The sequence below is a fragment of the Thalassophryne amazonica genome, chromosome 5, assembly GCF_902500255.1.
Source record: "Thalassophryne amazonica chromosome 5, fThaAma1.1, whole genome shotgun sequence".
Classification (NCBI taxonomy): Eukaryota; Metazoa; Chordata; class Actinopteri; order Batrachoidiformes; family Batrachoididae; genus Thalassophryne; species Thalassophryne amazonica.
Window position 1 is genome coordinate 17,592,461 of NC_047107.1, and position 20,399 is coordinate 17,612,859.

The following is a 20,399-nucleotide window of genomic DNA, read 5'->3' on the forward strand; positions in this document are numbered from 1 at the left end:
TCTGCTGTGGCGACCCCTAACGAGAGCAGCTAAAAGAAGATATTGTAAAAAAAACAAAACAAAAAACAAACAAAACAAAACAAACATCATGCAATCCCACTCAAAAATATTGAAAGAAAAAAAGCTGTCAAGATGACAGAAAAACTCTGCTTGACTGGATTAAAGCTACTGTGTGCAAATTTACATTTACACTCTGACACAGCTCCATCAGACAATTAAAACACCATGAGAGTTTTGAAGGGAGCAAATGACATGTCCATCAAATATTAATGCGTTTTTAACCTTTTAACTGTTACTTATGACCCAAGCATAAAATGACATAGAATACCTGAAATATGAAATTTCCATCATTTAAGTTGCCTCAAGCTGTTGCGTTATTTTGCTTCACACAGACCAACTGATGTCTCAGAAGTACCCATCATAAGAAGAAAATGACTTAGTTGAGGCACTGAGGGACCATTAGCCCATACCATGCTTTTAAAACATGAATCACTGCTTTCTGGTTTGTAACAAAGTCTCGCCCACAGCACTACTTGATTTGTTAGAGAATTTCAGCCTGCCAGTGCTTTTGTGTGAAGGTCATGTTGAAAGGTTATGTCAATTAAACATACGCTGCAAAACATTTAAAGAAAGTTTTGTGTTAAGAGTACGTTCTATACTAAATTTTGACAAATTTTTGATACTTTTTACTCCAAGCAAATATTGGCATCGGCCTCCAAACCTTGCCGGTAATTGTTATCGTGTCACATTCACACATCTGATTTTGCTGAGAAACACATCATGTAGGCCTGTCTGGAATATACAGTAGTATTCAGAATAACAGTAGTGCTATGTCACCAAAAAGATTAATCCAGGTTTTGAGTATATTTCTTATTGTTACATGGGAAACAAGGTACCAGTAGATTCAGTAGATTCTCACAAATCCAACAAGACCAAGCATTCATGATATGCACACTCTTAAGGCTATGAAATTGGGCTATTAGTAAAAAAAAAGTAGAAAAGGGGGTGTTCACAATACTAGTAGTGTGGAATTCAGTCAGTGAGTCCATCAATTCTGTGTAACAAACAGGTGTGAATCAGGTGTCCCCTATGTAAGGATGAAGCCAGCACCTGTTGAACATGATTTTCTCTTTGAAAGCCTGAGGAAAATGAGATGTTCAAGACATTGTTCAGAAGAACAGTGTAGTTTGATTAAAAAGTTGATTGGAGAGGGAAAAACATACGCAGGTGCAAAAAATTATAGGCTGTTCATCTACAATGATCTCCAATGGTTTAAAATGGACAAAAAAAAAAAAACAGACGTGTGGAAGAAAACGGAAAACAACCATCAAAATGGATAGAGGAATAACCAGAATGGCAAAGGCTCACCCATTGATCAGCTCCAGGATGATCAAAGACAGTCTGGAGTTACCTGTAAGTGCTGTGACAGTTAGAAGACGCCTGTGTGAAGCTAATTTATTTGCAAGAATCCCCCGCAAAGTCCCTCTGTTAAATAAAAGACATGTGCAGAAGAGGTTACAATTTGCCAAAGAACACATCAACTGGCCTAAAGAGAAATGGAGGAATATTTTGTGGACTGATGAGAGTAAAACTGTTCTTTTTGGGTCCAAGGGCCACAGACAGTTTGTGAGATGACCCCCAAACTCTGAATTCAAGCCACAGTTCACAGTGAACACAGTGAAGCATGGTGGTGCAAGCATCATGATATGGGCATGTTTCGACAAGACAATGACCCCAAGCACACTAGTAATGAGCAAAATCTTGGTTCCAAACCAACAAAATGAATGCTTCGCAGATGTGAAGAAATCATGAAAAACTGTGGTTATACAACTAAATACTAGTTTAGTGATTCACAGGATTGCTAAAAAAGCAGTTTGAACATAATAGTTTTGAGTTTGTAGCGTTAACAGCAGATGCTACTATTATTGTGAACACCCCCTTTTCTACTTTATTTTTTTACTAATAGCCCAATTTCATAGCCTTAAGAGTGTGCATATCATGAATGCTTGGTCTTGTTGGATTTGTGAGAATCTACTGGTACCTTGTTTCCCATGTAACATTAAGAAATATACTCAAAACCTGGATTAATCTTTTTAGTCACTTAGCACTACTATTATTCTGAACACTACTGTACGTGTCCACAAACAAACACGTGGGACTGATCCAACAACCCTGTGCCAGGTCAATTCTGACTATGTGTAGACTTTTGATCAGTTAGAATTTATAAATAAATTAAATTGATTTAGCTGACTGATAACTGTGGACAAACCTGTGCGTGTTTCTATAAAATCATGTCACTTACCGGGCACATAAGAGACACACGCAGGCTTGTTGTGGCAACCTCACTATCTGGATCAGCTGTCAGCTTCTCTTTAACTGCAGCACGCGCACACACACACACACACACAAAAAACATAAATAAATACATATTATATCAAGCTTCATCTTGGATCTGCTGCAGCAGCCCGAGTGAAACAGGGAAGAAGCTGAAGGAACTCGCTATGACAAGCTAAATAATAATTGAAAATTAAATAAATAAAAATCAGAGTTTAAAGCAAATCAACAAGAGGCATGCCATCATGATGTCTTCAGACTGGAGCTCGGCATATGAACCAAATATCTTATCCCAGTATTTTCAGGCTTAATGGTGAGATTTTATATATTTTAATTATACAAAATGGGCTAATTATCTCAATCTCATACACATGATGTCACAAGCACTTTTATTTAAAGACCATTGGTGAGAATAACGTCATTGGAAAGAGCATTATTTTTTCAGTTACGAGTAATCTAATTACTGTTTCCATCATTACAACGCTGTTATCGTTGTGGACAATAAAATGCAGCTAGTGACTACAATTCAGCTCATTGAAGCCATTTTCATCTCTCAGCCACAGCTGAGCAGGACAATCGCATAAGCGATGGTGATTGGCTAAATGGCCTGTCACACCTTGATGATTTAGCCTGCGTATGCAGATGTATGAATATCCACAAAATACGCTGGCATGTGTCTAAGAAGTTCTGGGTAAGTTTTGTATACAACCCCTGGCAAAAATTATTATTAGGCATCATCAATCAATCAATCAATTTTTTATATAGCGCCAAATCACAACAAACAGTTGCCCCAAGGCGCTTTATATTGTAAGGCAAGGCCATACAATAATTATGTAAAACCCCAACGGTCAAAACGACCCCCTGTGAGCAAGCACTTGGCTACAGTGGGAAGGAAAAACTCCCTTTTAACAGGAAGAAACCTCCAGCAGAACCAGGCTCAGGGAGGGGCAGTCTTCTGCTGGGACTGGTTGGGGCTGAGGGAGAGAACCAGGAAAAAGACATGCTGTGGAGGGGAGCAGAGATCAATCACTAATGATTAAATGCAGAGTGGTGCATATAGAGCAAAAAGAGAAAGAAACAGTGCATCATGGGAACCCCCCAGCAGTCTACGTCTATAGCAGCATAACTAAGGGATGGTTAAACAACTGAATGAACATCCTCTGAGGCTGGTGATTCCATAATTTTTGCCAGGGGTTGTAAGTTAAGAGCACTTTGAAGCACACCGATATACGTAATATCACGGCGAGTTCGGCGAAAAATTTTGAGCGACAATATTTTCGACACATGCCAACGTATGGCTCATACAACCCCTGGCAAAAATTATGGAATCACGGGCCTCGGAGGATGTTCATTCAGTTGTTTAATTTTGTAGAAAAAAAAGCAGATGACAGACATGACACAAAACTAAAGTCATTTTAAATGGCAACTTTCTGGCTTTAAGAAACACTATAAGAGATCAGGAAAAATAATTGTGGCAGTCAGTAACGGTTACTTTTTTAGACCAAGCAGAGGGAAAAAAATATGGACTCACTCAATTCTGAGGAATAAATTATGTAATCACCCTGTAAATTTTCATCCCCAAAACTAACACCTGCATCAAATCAGATCTGCTCGTTAGCCTGCATCTAAAAAGGAGTGATCACACCTTGGAGAGCTGTTGCACCAAGTGGACTGACATGAATCGTGGCTCCAACATGAGAGATGTCAATTGAAACAAAGAAGAGGATTATCAAACTCTTAAAAGAGGGTAAATCATCACACAATGTTGTAAAAGATGTTGGTTGTTCACAGTCAGCTGTGTCTAAACACTGGACCAAATACAAACAGCATGGGAAGGTTGTTAAAGGCAAACATACTGGTAGACCAAGGAAGCCATCAAAGCGTCAAGACAGAAAACTTAAATCAATGTCTCAAAAATTGAAAATGCACAACAAAACAAATGAGGAATGAATGGGAGGAAACTGGAGTCAACGTCTGTGACCGAACTGTAAGAAACCGCCTAAAGGAAATGGGATTTACATACAGAAAAGCTAAACGAAAGCCATCACTAACACCTAAACAGAAAAAAACAAGGTTACAATGGGCTAAGGAAAAGCATTCGTGGACTGTGGATGACTGGATGAAAGTCATATTCAGTGATGAATCTTGAATCTGCATTGGGCAAGGTGATGATGCTGGAACTTTTGTTTGGTGCTGTTCCAATGAGATTTATAAAGATGACTGCTTGAAGAGAACATGTTAATTTCCACAGTCATTGATGATATGGGGCTGCATGTCAGGTAAAGGCACTGGGGAGATGGCTGTCATTACATCATCAATAAATACACAAGTTTACACTGATATTTTGGACACTTTTCTTATCCCATCAATTGAAAGGATGTTTGGGGATCAAGATGATAATGCATCTTGCCATAGAGCAAAAACATTCCTTGCAAAAACACACATAGGGTCAATGTCATGGCCTGCAAATAGTCCAGATCTTAATCCAATTGAAAATCTTTGGTGGAAGTTGAAGAAAATGGTCCATGACAAGGCTCCAACCTGCAAAGCTGATCTGGCAACAGCAATCAGAGAAAGTTGGAGCCAGATTGATGAAGAGTACTGTTTGTCACTCATTAAGTCCATGCCTCAGAGACTGCAAGTTGTTATAAAAGCCAGAGGTGGTGCAACAAAATACTAGTGATGTGTTGGAGCGTTCTTTTGTTTTTCATGATTCCATAATTTTTTCCTCAGAATTGAGTGATTCCATATTTGTTTCCCTCTGCTAAAAAAGTAACCGTTACTGACTGCCACAATTTTTTTCCTGATTTCTTATAGTGTTTCTTAAAGCCAGAAAGTTGCCATTTGAAATGACTTTAGTTTTGTGTCATGTCTGTGATCTGCTTTTTTCCTACAAAATTAAACAACTGAACATCCTCTGAGGCCGGTGATTCCATAATTTTTGCCAGGGGTTGTATGTCCTGCATACATGGGACATAAGTTGTAGGTAAGTTATGGATTGTTGACATTTCTTTTAAGTTACTCATAAGTCAAAATATGTCCATTGATTGGCTGAGTGAAAGCTGCAGTTCTCAGGAGAACAGTTCAGACCGTTTCAAATATTAAAACCATTCACCAGATTCATCATCACACCCTGACAAAAACTTATCCACAAACAGCATCTTGATTATGGAAAACGTCTGAAAATACTTTACTTTCTTGTTGTGGCTGAAGAAACGTAGCGTTTTAAAAGAAGCCCCTCTGTGTTTTATCTTGTCCTGGTCCATTTCTTCAGCCTGAACCACACAATGCCAGGGCTTTGTGCCACAATAACAAAATTAACTTGTTTTAAAGTTGAAAGAATGACAGTTCCTCTTTCATTCATGTCAGTGTTTAATACAGACATCATTTGATTCTTCAGCAGTCTGCATGTGATGAAAACAGATCCCAAAAGACACCAAGACAAAAAAAAATTTAATAAAAAAAAAAAAAGTTAAATTGCTCTCTATGGCCTCTGTGTGAAGGAGAGAGGCTGATGATGTGCTTGTCAACACCTACAGTGAGGAAAATAAGTATTTGAACACCGAGCAAATTTGCAAGTTCTCCCACTTAGGAATCATGGAGGGGTCTGAAATTTTCATCTTAGGTGCATGTCCACTGTGAGAGACATTAAAAAAAAAAAATCTGGAAATCACAATGTATGAGTTTTTTTTAAATAATTTATTTGTATGTTACTGATGCAAATAAGTATTTGAACACATTCCAACCAGCAAAAATTCTGGTTCTCACAGACCTGTTAATTTTTCTTTAAGAAGCCCTCTTTGTGGGGTAAGGATGATTCTGAGAAAGCTCAGAACTACACATTTCATAATTTCATTGACAAATTTGAACGTTTTTTTTAAACTTTTTTTTTAAAGTAATGCAATAGTTCCTTTCCCAAGTAACTAACTACTTTTATAATGCCGTAACTCACTAAATCAGTTACTTCTTGGGAGAGGTAACTAGTAACTATAACTTTTTTAAAGCAATGTACCCAACACTGTTAATAAAATAGGTATCTGACATTTTTTAAGGGTGGTAATAAATTATGCAAAGTTTATGAGTCCAGAATGCAATTATCAACGTATACTGTTCACTGCTGTTTCGTAATATCTGTAATTTATCCAAAATTATTAGTCCTATCAACGTTCCATTATGGAAGTGTTCATCCTTGACTCAAAATACATAAGCATACCAAATTGCAAATGTCAGCTCTTCAGATTCCGATTCAATTTATTCTTATATCCATGGGTAAAATTAGTTTACAGTGAGTGCGTCATCTCGTTTGGTAAACACACAACAAAACAGAGAACTAGACAAAGTGACGACAGCGCAAAAAAGCTAAAAGAACAACAAGGACGGCCCCAAAATAAAATAAAAGCAAGATAAGTTAAAACATTAATAGATAAAAAGTCTAAAAACATCTTATACCGAGCCAAATGGATAAAAACTAAATAAATAAAAAAAAAATGTGCTGTTCATATAAACAAGGTAAGAGAAACTATACAAAAATAAATACTTAAGTTATATTTAAGTTTCTGTTACTTGATAACAGCACTGATGGCTACTGGTACAAAACTGTTTTTGTAACGTTTGGTTTTACAAGGTGGTACCCTGAACCTCCGACCTGAGGGAAGCAGCTGAAACTCACCATAAAGAGGGTGGGAGACGTCTCTCAGAATCGAACCAGATATCCTCTGTACCTGTTTAGTATACAGGAATTCTGGCTGAAGCTGAGACTCTCCAATCAGTTTGTTCGACCATTTTACAATTTGGTTTAAACTATTTTTGTTTTTGAGGGACACGCTTCCAAACCACAAAACAAGACAGCTAAAACTGATTCTATAAAAGCACGATAAAACAAGGTCAGCTCTCCCCAGTTTCAAGGTGTTCAATGGTACAGGCACACACACACATACATACGTATGCACGCAGGCACGCAAAGGCCACTTCGTTTTTAGATGATAGATGATTTACTGCCCCTTGTTGGAATGATGTGCGAGTCCAGAATGCAATTATCAATGTCCTTTGTTCACTGTTGTTATCAAACATTCCCTATTTCTCTAAAAATATTAGCCCTCTCAATGTTCCTTTTTGGCAGTGCTCATCCTTGACCCAAAATACATAAGCATACCAAATGGCAAAGGATATGATTTTTGGAGAAACTACAGATATTAGCTAACAACACTGAAAAATGGATGCCGATAATTAAATTCTGGACTCACACACCATTCCACCAGGGGGCGGTAAATAATCTATATATTGAAAGTGTGTGCGAATGATTTTATTTCGTAAGGTCAATGCAAGTACATAATATAATTGTAAATATATTTAAAATACATGGATGACACAAGAAAGTGAAACTTATTTCCATTGTGGTCCATTTATTGTAAACAAATCAAATAACAAAATAGAAGTAATAATAAAATAATAATACTGATGATGATAATACTACTACTAATAATAATATGTGCATATGACAACAAGAATCTAAACAATTTATAAATGCATTAAGACAGTAAATTAACACTAAAAAATCACATCATTAACAGGAAACAAAAGGGTCGAGCGCTTCCTCTAAAAACTGTTGAGGTCTAAGCTTCTAAAAACATTCTGGACTCATACCATTCTAACTCATTATAGAAACTTTGCATAACCCTTGAAAAATGTCAGCTACCTTTTTTTTTATAAACTCTACCCAATCTAGAGCCCATGTAACCCCACGGGCAGCATGCTAGTGTCTGTGTGTGTATTACATTTACAAGCATTGCCCCCGATCAGTTATATTAAGACACTCCTCATAGATATCAATCAGGACAAAGTGACGACTTCACACTAGTGCTTCAAGTACATGATTTATGGGATGAAGTGTTGTCATGTATTTACTGAGTGCTCTGGAGTGGTCCGGGTTCCTGATACCCTTCATCCTGAGCCTCTGCAACAGCAGTGGTGATGTCAGCTGCCTTACCAGGTAGACGGACATGGAATAAGTCTGCACAAACCACCAAATCACCAACAACAGAAAATGGTAGAACAAAATGAAAAACAAGAAGAAAGCTGAAAAGTGTTGTGAAAAGGTTTCTCTTTTTACCTTTCCAATTTCAGGTGCCCATGCCACTGAAATCTGATTTGGTACTGCAGAGGACAACCGCACCAGTGAGGTAATGTTCAGAGGTCTACCTGGTCTCTTCTGTTCCACACCATTTTTGGGAGGTGGTGCATAACCCTACAGAAAGAAAACTGTTGATTAATATCTGTATTGCAGTGTGCTGAATTGTTACTTCATACAAGCTGTAGTTCATCTTAAAGAAAACAGGCACTTACAGGTAAAGGAAAAAGTTTTCCATTGACCTTAATACATAGACTATTTGGGAAGTTATCCTCCTGAGGACAACTCGTCTCTGACAAACAGAACCTAACAAGAAAGAAAGAGAAGAAAAAAAAATGTCTGCATTAAAAACTTTAAGTGTCCCTTTCAGAAATGAAAGGAATAATTACAAATAATTGGCAAGTGAGGCAAGTTCAACTTCTCTTTAGGGAAAAAAAAAAAAAGCACATTAACCTTTAATGTTGCAGGTCAGTGTTTCTGAGGACATAGCTTTTTTTTTTTTTTTTAAACAGAAGCTGCTGAGGTTGTTTTCAAATAGCTTGTTCTCTTGCATCACACATATGTCAAACACTTGTTAATTACTTTCCTTATAGAAGTAACTTGATTTAAGAACTATCATGAAAATATCCAAAATGTACTTTGACTTGGCAGAGTTGGGCCTTAATGATCATTAATTAAAACACAGCCAACAACCTCTTAAAAGGTGTAGAACTATACAAATGTTTGTTTTGTGATGTTTTTCCCATCACAAATCAAACATCATTTAGGCCTGACAGCTTAAGACATACCTCCCAAATGCTGTAACTTTATCTCAAAAAAATACTTATATGCAAAATGAAAATCGCTACATCACACAGCCACACCACCTTAATTGAGGTGATAGATAAATCAACAGAAGACGACATAGCAGGGGTTTTCAAAGTGTGGGAGAGTCCCTCCCAGAGAACAAATGAATAGCTTAGGTGCATGTCCACTGTGAGAGACTTAAAAAAAAAAAAAAAAAAATCTGGAAATCACAATGTATGAGTTTTTTTTTAATAATTTATTTGTATGTTACTGATGCAAATAAGTATTTGAACACATTCCAACCAGCAAAAATTCTGGTTCTCACAGACCTGTTAATTTTTCTTTAAGAAGCCCTCTTTGTGGGGTAAGGATGATTCTGAGAAAGCTCAGAACTACACATTTCATAATTTCATTGACAAATTTGAACGTTTTTTTAAAACATTTTTTTTAAAGTAATGCAATAGTTCGTTTCCCAAGTAACTAACTACTTTTATAATGCCGTAACTCACTAAATCAGTTACTTCTTGGGAGAGGTAACTAGTAACTATAACTTTTTTAAAGCAACGTACCCAACACTGTTAATAAAATAGGTATCTGACATTTTTTAAGGGTGGTAATAAATTATGCAAAGTTTCTATGAGTCCAGAATGCAATTATCAACGTATACTGTTCACTGCTGTTTCGTAATATCTGTAATTTCTCCAAAATTATTAGTCCTATCAACGTTCCATTATGGAAGTGTTCATCCTTGACTCAAAATACATAAGCATACCAAATTGCAAATGTCAGCTCTTCAGATTCCGATTCAATTTATTCTTATATCCATGGGTAAAATTAGTTTACAGTGAGTGAGTCATCTCGTTTGGTAAACACACAACAAAACACAGAACTAGACAAAGTGACGACAGTGCAAAAAAGCTAAAAGAACAACAAGGACGGCCCCAAAATAAAATAAAAGCAAGATAAGTTAAAACATCAATAGATAAAAAGTCTAAAAACATCTTATACCGAGCCAAATGGATAAAAACTAAATAAATAAAAATAAAAAAATGTGTTCATATAAACAAGGTAAGAGAAACTATACAAAAATAAATACTTAAGTTATATTTAAGTTTCTGTTACTTGATAACAGCACTGATGGCTACTGGTACAAAACTGTTTTTGTAACGTTTGGTTTTACAAGGTGGTACTCTGAACCTCCGACCTGAGGGAAGCAGCTGAAACTCACCATAAAGAGGGTGGGAGACGTCTCTCAGAATCGAACCAGATATCCTCTGTACCTGTTTAGTATACAGAAATTCTGGCTGAAGCTGAGACTCTCCAATCAGTTTGTTCGACCATTTTACAATTTGGTTTAAACTATTTTTGTTTTTGAGGGACACGCTTCCAAACCACAAAACAAGACAGCTAAAACTGATTCTATAAAAGCACGATAAAACAAGGTCAGCTCTCCCCAGTTTCAAGGTGTTCAATGGTACACGCACACACACACATACATACGTATGCACGACGTCTATAAACCCAGAGAATATATTCACGAGCGTTTTAGGCACTAGAGTTTAATGCTGTTGTCCATGGAGCCTGAACAGAGTGTCTGAAATGCAATTGTCCTGTCGTGAACGTTCTGAGATTACATCATCCTACCCATAATGCACTGCTGGGCACAGCATGTGCTCACAAACCTTAAAACTTAGCACATTACTTTAAAACATATATCTGATATTTTCACTTTATAAAACTTCAGACATGACAGTAATTTAAAATAACTTGTCCAAAATTAGTTTGGTTAAAATTTGAACCATAAGTTAAAAATGTATGCCTCTGGATGACTTCAGTGATATTGCCAGCATATCGGTATGGTGTTAAAGGAAATGATTTTTTTTTTTGGCCATTTCTCCTTTGTCTACAGAGGATAGAGATGCTTTACTTTTAACAGGTAGGTGCTGAACTGATTTTAAATTTTAAAAATGCTCGTCTCTGTTCAGCTTTGTTTACTGTGTTTATCGGTCTAAAAGTTATCGGACAAAAATTAAATCGGAAGATAATTGGTCCGATAATGGTTTTTAAAGTTATCTAAAAAGATAATCCGATAATAAAAACATTATCTTCGATAATTATCTGTTATTGGATTATCGGAAGTGTGCCCACCACTGCACATGGGCCATAAACATTTAAAAGGGTCAAACATATTAACATTGGATGAACATAATATGACCGCTGCCCCGCCCTCCTCCTCCCGCCCCACCCCCCTCCTCTCTGTGCAGGAGCAATTATTTTAAATCACACCTCCAATACAAGGAATGTTGAGTTACAGACACTGTAGGATTTATTCTTTTAAATCACTGCTCTGTTTTCAGACTTTTTTCTCTTTGATCAACTTTGCACTGAAATTTGAGACTGAATGCAGCTGAGAGACACACTCTGACACCATACAAAGACGAGTGAGGAAGAATGTGCATGATTACAGAACTGGGTTCATTTATACTAAAATCAATCAATCAGTCAATCAGAAAAAGCATGAACATTACTGAAATATGTTGATTTTTCACTAGATTTCGCTCCAAATGCAGCTGAAAATTAAGTTCATGTCGGGCACATAAGTGGCATGAAGCATGAGTCCGACATTACTGTTCACTTGCCAATGTGGAGCGGGTAATCGTTACTGTCGAGCCCTATCATATATGGCCTTTTAGCAACAGGGAACTTTAATCCTTGCAAAATTATGTTTTTTTTCAAAATAAATAAATGAAGATAAAATCTACATTTAATTTAGATAAATTAATAGCAAAACTTGTAATTAAATTATTTTTTTTTTTAAATCACCTGACACATATACTGTAGTATCATGATTTACAGAGAAAAAGAAACAGAAAGGTTCTCACCTCAGCTGAATTTGAACCATATAGTCTCTTCTGCCACCTGGTAGAAAATCCCTTTAAACACACAGTACAGCTATAACATCACCAACAATGCAGGAAACAGGCATAGATGTCACAAAATCAAATAAGGAAAAACTAGTCCTACCTGGAAATGCAAACCTCTCGAACCTGCTGTGGTGTCAGGGCAAAGATAAAATACCTCTCCTGATGGTATCTCTGTGCAGTACTTGCTCCTATAAACACAAACATTGACAGTGAAACCTGTGCATTCACACTGTAGCTTTATGAGTTGGATATGCTGATATTTTAAATTTGCATTCACTTCTGTCTCAAAAGACCACATATAAGTCTCATTCTGCTACTCAAACACCACCCACATTTTCTGGAATATAAGTTAGGATTTTTTGTTTGTTTTTTACTAGTTTGGGATAAACACTGAAAAATACACTGATATTTTACAGCAACGTATGTCGTCTTCAAGAAGATATCTTCTCAAGGGACAACGCAAAACCACATTCTCATGTTAAAAGAATGTGTGGAGAATTTTGAAACATAAAATGCAGCGACCCAACTCCGGATAAAGCGTAAGAAAATTAATGGATGGATGGAAAATGCAGCCAGCAATAACCCCGTACTGTTGCTCTCCTTAAGATGTGTTTGCACGAAGAATGAGACAAAGTAACACCTGAAACGGTTTATCGTTCAAAGTGTTGCAAGAAAGAAAGGCAACATTCCAAAGTGATAAATGCTTAAGCATCCAGACTTCTTTGTTGCAGACTTTAACCCTCTGGGGTCCGAGGGCATTTTTTGGACAGTTCACTCACTTTGGCATAAGTGTTTTATTATTGCTGTTAACAGCTCTCCCTGCATCCCACAATCAAGTTTTATGTCTGTTTTTTCAGGACAACATGTACTTTCAGAATATATATGTTTTTGTTGTGTTTTATAAGTGTAATAAAGGTTTACAATCCAAAATAGGCAAGGAAAAAATAAAGTGAAAAATAATTTTCCACACACATTTATTTAAAACACACAGCAAACTATAATAAACAACTGTTTTAACACTTTATAAAGGTAATTTGAGGTCTTGTGTGAAATACTGTACAACAAAAAGGTTCAAACAATAAACACAAATGCACATTTTGAACTATATATACAAAATGGTCTATGCATTTTGTTGTCCATTGATATGGTAAACAGTGCTTTACGCAGAGAAAGTAACAGAGTTTATCCAGTAACATTCACATGCAAACTAGTGAAGCAATTCTGATAGTTACACACTTTGTTTGAGCATGTGAGATTGTCATCAGAGACTCTCTGTGTGCTCCTGCTTTCATTGATCGCTGTGCGTAATGGTGCAGGGCACACTGAGTATGTACTCACTGGAGCACCCAGTGTGCTATTCAAACGGGCCAACTAGTAACATATCACTCCTGAAAATGCTCTTTGGCTTTTCAGGTGAGGTAAATGTGCCCTACGATTGGATTTTGGAAAATCATGTGACGGTGAACCAATTCCGATTGGACACTCACATTGCGCACGTCATCACACAGCTACTATGAGGAGTACAAAGATGGCCGACGGCTGGCTCAAAAGTCCACAGAGTTAACTTTTCAGCAAAAAAAGTAAGTTTCTATCTCATATCATTAAAAAGTTAAGCGCTATTAAAACCATGGCATATCCAAACATAAGATATGGCTATCTTGTCTGTGGAGATTCTCAGTCCATCAGGTCATGGTATCCAAGCAGCCTGTCAGGTCAACTGGCTGTGTTTAGATCCTTGAAGTTCTGCTTTTCATCCAGAAAAGCTTCAGCAAGTTTGAACAGAGCTGATGAGGCTACATCGTTTTCCCTTTTTCTACCATGTTTCGCCTGTCAAATTCTTTTTTAGTAACTACAGTGTATGCGTATTTATATAGTAGACTCCAGCTACACTCATGCATAATGTACGTCAGATTCTTTTGTTTTATTAGTCTTCATCAAGCAAGTGGTGGAGCTGCACATCAAACTGCCTCAATTTGCCCTGGTGGGTTCATCACCATCACAATCATCAGTATTATTATTATAAAATTAAGTCACTTCAGCATCTCCCTTGTTTTCACTTGGGGTTGCTACAACAGATCAGAAGCGGATCTGCATGTTGATTTGGCACACGTTTTATGCCCGATGCCCTTACGGAACAACGCCATGTTGGAGAATAGGGTGGGTTTGAAATGGGAACCTTCTGCAGGAGAAACAAGCGCACTTAACTGCTTGGTCACTACTTTTGCCAGTAATATGATTATTATACTCGTAGAATTAATTAAATAAAATTTCTATGTTTGATTGCGAGAACCACTAGTCTCCGTATGAAACTGTTGTGGAGCTGGTGGAGCGGTGTGATGAAATGTCTCAATAAAATCACTTCTGCATACACTTAAAACCTCACAACCAAAACTTCATGCCTTCTGCCAAAGTGCAAATCTAGGCCTAAATTTGCTGCATCATCATAAACAGGCTTCAGGGTAGAAGAACATGGGCTTCTGATTGCTGTCTGAAAACACAAACCTAGGCTTGAAGGCTTGATAAGAACATCTAGCACATCATAGAATGGCAGGGCTTTCATCTGCACATCAGGGTGGACAGGAGGGATGAGTGGGGCTTGTTGCTGCAGATTCATGTTGGTCTGGTTGCTTCAATGATCAACAGGCTACAGGGGATGTTGTATGACTGATTCCTGCAAAGTGAAATGTCAGACATCAATGCAGGCTTGATCATCATTGATCCTGGATTTAATTCACCGTACGGAACACAGCTGCTTTTTAACTAGCACAGAGTACTGACAAGCTCATGTTTGCAACAATGTGTTGTTCCTGGTGGAGCAGAGTGTGAAATAAATCTACAGTACAGTGGACACTGAAATACAAGTCATTAATCGTGTGAAAATTCATAAAAGCAGCAAATCTAACAGCAACCTGTGCTGCCTCACATTTACTGTAACAAATATGCCAGATGAAGTGATCTGACTACAGAATGAAATTTATTCAACTGACCTTTATTAGAACAAAACCAAAGGCCAAGAGGTGTCAAAGCATGAAAAACCCAGTTCCACACAGAATGACACATATAACACAACCACATACAATATGACATTCTCAGCAGAGGGTCAACCAATTACCTGCACCAATATTCAAGATTATCCATATCTGTAAATAAGACAATTTAATTTTCAACAGAAACCTGCCCAAAGATAATAGCAACTAGAGCACCGTGCAGGTAGAGTGCAAACGTACGCCAACACTAGTTTCCAATTCCACAAATTTTTACCTTGGAAAAAAGGTCAAACTCGTGGTAGAAGTGGCTTTTCATAAGCTAAAATATAAATCAAAAGGGCTTTGAAATATTAATCAGATACATGCTAAATCTGCAATACAGATCAGATGCGAATCAAACTTAGTCTATTCATTGAATGTGTCAGTATGCGCCTCGTCACAAATGAGAGTGATTGAAGCACTTTTGATTGAGATATAATGCAAATTATACACCAAATGGGCTTTTCAAAGTTACATTCAAATGTTCACAAAATCCACAATCCGGATCAGATCTGCATCAAACTTTGTCAGGCGATAGGTGCCAGTCTGTACCTCACTTTCAAATATGACAGTGATTGGGGCACATTTGATTAAGATATAATGTAAAATATACATTAAACGGGGTTTTCAATGTTAAATTTAATTGGTCACAAAATCTATAATCTGGATCAGATCAAGCTGTCAGTCAATAAAGGATACTTACCCTACATAACACACTTAAATATGAAAGAAATTCCATCTTTTTGACAGTTATGAATTTCTGAAAATTTGTTCAATGTTAAAGGGTAGGGATTTTCCAATTTTCCAAGAATTTTCCTGACTTTGACCTTTGGCCCTATGACCTTGAAAACTGAATCATTTCTCACCTATGAAACCTGTGTTAAAAAAATCCGAATGATATATGAAAAATTGCTGTTTACGGGTTGTTCATGAACAGGCAAACAAACAGGGGTGAAAACATAAACTCCTCCCATTTTCATTGGGAGAGGTAATAAGTGAAGCTCTGTTGCATGGAAAAGAGCTTCTTTCCAAGACAAATAAAATGCAGAGGAAACAAGGGTCTTAATAAAAGAACTCTTAAATGTAAATGCTGCTGCCTAGAGGTGTGTAACCTTGGCTTCAGTGAATAAAAGTCCCACATTCATCGTTTCTCCCTGTGTACACAAAAAAAGCAATTTCCCTGATTAGCTCATCCAGCCGCGTGAAGAACTGAACTAATTACAATCACTTTATATAGTGCGTGGATGGAACAAATATGTGAATTTAATACTGCCAGGAACAGGACAAACAGTGGAAGTTCCTAACAACTTGTCATTAACTAACTTGACATACTGCGAATTTATGGGTCTTACAGACAGAAAGATGCACCAGTTTACTGAAGCCATTATTACTTACCATCACATCTTCCATACTGTGAATACTGCACATCCGCACGTCGCAGTGACAATGCTGAAACAACACTTTCATGCCAGTCCACCATTTGACCGTTTAGAATTTCCTGTACTGCCATCACAATAATAAATACGTTTGAACTGCAGACATGTGGCCTTGTACATTGTGAATGACAAGAAAATGAGTGCTTCATTGAATACACAGAGTGTGAAGCTCTCAAACAGGATGCCGTTTTAATTTTGGGCTATTTTCAGAGGCTTCTCGGAAGAAACACACTGGAGTGATGCGCTAAAACTCACAAACTGTCCACTAAATGGGCCACAGTAATTCTTTTTATGATGAAACACCTGAAATTACAAACTAGTTAATTGTACATGTATGAGGTCTGTGAGAAAAGTATCCGACCTTTTTATTTTATGCAAAAAATATACGGATTTGATTCATGTTTTTACGTCAGCCAAGCTTGAACCTTCGTGCGCTTGCGTGAGTTTTTTCACGCCTGTTGGTTGCGTCATTCGCCTGTGGGCAGGCTTTGAGTGAGCACTGGTCCACCCCTCTCATCGTTTTTTCATTGCGAGGAAATGGCGGAATGATTTGGGCTTTGTTCCATCAGAATTTTTTCAGAAACTGTTAGACAGGCAGCTTGAAACCATTCGAAAAATTTATCTTGCTTTCGGTGAAAATTTTACGGCTTCACAGAGAATAAGGAGTGTTACTACAGCTTTAAGGACGGCCCACAACGGCGCGTTTTGGAGTGTTAGAGGACAAGTTCGGACATGCCTATCTCGGCTTTCAGTGGCTTACCAGTCGAGTGAGTATAAGAGAAATTGTGGAGAGCTGGGCACTCAAAAACGGAGGTGTTCTTTGTCTCGCTCCATCAGCGAATCCGTCGTGACGCGCGAATCCGTCGTGACGCGCGAAGCCTCCGCGCGGCTTTCCATGACAGAATCTCTTGTTAAAAGTGAAATCTGCCGGAAAATGGTTGATGTCCAGCTCTTGTGATAACCAGAGAAAGTGCACACGACGGTCCCAGCCCCACACGGCCATCCGTTTAGAAATAATCCGGTGGTTCGTGCCTGTCATCGCGGCTCGGAGCGCGACGCGCCGAGCGCCATTGTGGGCCGTCCTTAAAGCTGTAATAACACTCCTTATTCTCTGTGAAGCCCGTAAAATTTTCATCGAAAGCCAGATAAATTTTTCGAATGGTTTTCAGCTGCCTGTCTCTAACAGTTTCTGAAAAAATTCTGATGGAACAAAGCCCAAATCATTCTGCCATTTCCTTGCAATGAAAAAACGACGAGAGGGGTGGACCAGTGCTCACTCAAAGACTGCCCACAGGCGAATGACGCAACCGACAGGCATGAAAAAACTCACACATGCACACGAAGGTTCACGCTTGGCTGACGTAAAAACATATGAATCAAATCCATATATTTTTTGCATATAATAAAAAGGTCGGATACTTTTCTCACAGACCTCGTAAGTGACAAATGTGTTAAGTAAAAAAAAAAAAAAACATATCAAAAGTCCAATTATCTCTCCTTGAAGATGTTGAACTGGAATTACTTTCCTTTGTGCAGTCACACGGTGCTGCAGCTGGGTGAAATTTTATTTGAATTCATGAGGCCATCAGTATATTATTTAAAGACAAAATTCAAATTACATGTCAGCCACAAATTATTTAACTTGAAATCACAATGTTAGGTTTCATTAAAATCCACAAAATGGTTTAGGACCTGGGGTTAAATCAGGCATTAACAAATCGGATGATTTATATTTGTCCTTTTTTTTTTTTTTTTTTTAGTCTTTAAGACTATTTAAATTTTTGCCCTTTTTCACAGCCATGAATGTTCAAAGTTTAACCGAAAGAACAGTTTAGAAAAATACATAAAATCTGGAGCAGTTCAGAGTTAATATTCGGGATTGTTTCTCCACAGGTGTGTACAGAATGTTTTTCAATGTAAAGACATTTTTCCTCTGAAACACCGTGATTTATTGTGAAAATAATTAAACCCAACTTTAAGTGAACGTTAGCTAACTTATGTCCTCTTTCGCATATTGCACAAAACATACATATATGCTTATACTTTAATGCTCTTCATAGCGATCCTTTCCGTAGTAGCTTGCAGCTAACCAGCTGTTAGCTTTCAGGCTAACTGTGCAGTTTACAGAGGACAGGGACATGCTGTCCAATGCCTGACTAAAGTCTAACTTTATTAAAGGAATAAAACTGATCATTTCCTCGTCACAGACTGACACAGAAGTTAAACAACAAACATGTTTCGTTTAACGAACCAGAAAAACATCGCGATGCGCCATCTTGTCGCTCGGGTCATCCTGCAAAGATCACTTCCGGGTGTCGCGTCCTTTTTCTTCTTCGCTTGTTTATTGGTGTTTGGCAAGCGGGTGGTGCAAATACCGCCACCAACTGCAGGTAGAAAAATCCCCAGTGTGCCCGAGTTCCTACTTGATGTTCGGCATCATCTACCTTTTTACAGAAATCCTTTTATGATTGCGTCCTAGGATTTAAGGTAAAACAAAGTGGAGACACAAAAGAAAGCAGAAAGTTGTTCTTTTAAATTTTATTCAACCTTTATTTATATGTCACTCATTAACCGTTGCTGCTCTTTTCTTTTGCAGCCATCGTCTTTAATCTACATATTATTCAAATAATTCATTTAAGGGGTCAGCTTGCTTTTCTAAACCTTTTACTTCAGTTCAGTTAGCAAAAATATCTGGGACTATATGGGCCCCACTCAATAATAATAATAATAATAATAATAACAATAAATCTTATTTATAATGCACTTTATATTTAAATAAATCTCAAAGTGCTACAGAACAGAATCAACAAGAAGCATATAAAAATAAAGGACATAATTGAAATGACAGTAAAAATGAGAAAAAAGTGTACAACTTACCCCTTCTGGGACCCATATATATATTTTGCACTGTACACCCCATTTTGGCCAAATGGGTTTTGTGTGGGTTTAATATGGGTTTTGCCAGGTCAGCCCCACATTTGCGTATTTATCATATGGGGTCCATATGGTCCCCATGTACCCATATGGGGCACATATTGGTGTCATCAGGGCAAAATGTAGTCTGGAACATGTCTGGGTTTTACACGGGATACAGCTGGTTGTAAAGGAAATTAGTTTTCTGGGGTGGAAAAACAAATTTCTACCATGTGCATGCTTGCAAAATCATTCAAAAAATGTTTCAGTGATTTACAATTTGGCACAGGAAGAATTCACAATAGTGATGACACTTCAAAAGCTGACATAAACAATATGATGCATCATGAAGACATGTTTCTAATCTAGACACAAGTTGAAGTTTAAGAGAGGAGGGTACACACAAAGCTCAAACTTTACTGAATGTAGCACCAAACGTTTTATCAACTTTATATTAGTACAAACCAACACACAACATATTCACAATACAACAAAATACATATCTACAGTAATATCAACAAGGTCGGCATATCACCTGGCAGAGATACGTAACATTAGTTGTACAAAAGTTTCAAATATCAGTACAGTGGAACGAAATTTCTGTTTTCTGTTTTGTTTTGGATTGTTATTGTCTAGTTATATAACAAACTTCCTGATATAACAAAAACATAACACAAAATACCCTCAGGCGTATGAGCCTTGTGTTCTTTATAATTTGCAGTTGTTTAATTCATTATTAAGATCCTGTTGTCTTACATACAATTTATACATGTGCAATGAAGCCCCTCTATTAATCAGTCAATCAAAAACAATATTTATGTTTTAACAGCATCAGCATTAGGAGGCTTTGTGT

The 20,399-nt window shown here is 37.4% G+C and overlaps 1 protein-coding gene across 1 annotated transcript in view; it reads right to left on the reverse strand.

Moving 5' to 3' along the window:
- Nucleotides 1-14,957, reverse strand: part of pias2 (protein inhibitor of activated STAT, 2) — a 60,128-nt gene extending 45,171 nt beyond the window's left edge. The window contains exons 1-8 of the mRNA XM_034169536.1: nt 14,950-14,957; nt 14,674-14,798; nt 12,272-12,359; nt 12,130-12,180; nt 8,677-8,767; nt 8,444-8,578; nt 8,239-8,344; nt 2,303-2,376 (exon numbers count right to left, since the gene is read on the reverse strand). Coding sequence (XP_034025427.1) covers nt 2,303-2,376; nt 8,239-8,344; nt 8,444-8,578; nt 8,677-8,767; nt 12,130-12,180; nt 12,272-12,359; nt 14,674-14,798; nt 14,950-14,957 — 678 coding nt within the window. The remainder of the gene's footprint in view (nt 1-2,302; nt 2,377-8,238; nt 8,345-8,443; nt 8,579-8,676; nt 8,768-12,129; nt 12,181-12,271; nt 12,360-14,673; nt 14,799-14,949) is intronic.
- Nucleotides 14,958-20,399: the final 5,442 nt, after the last annotated feature.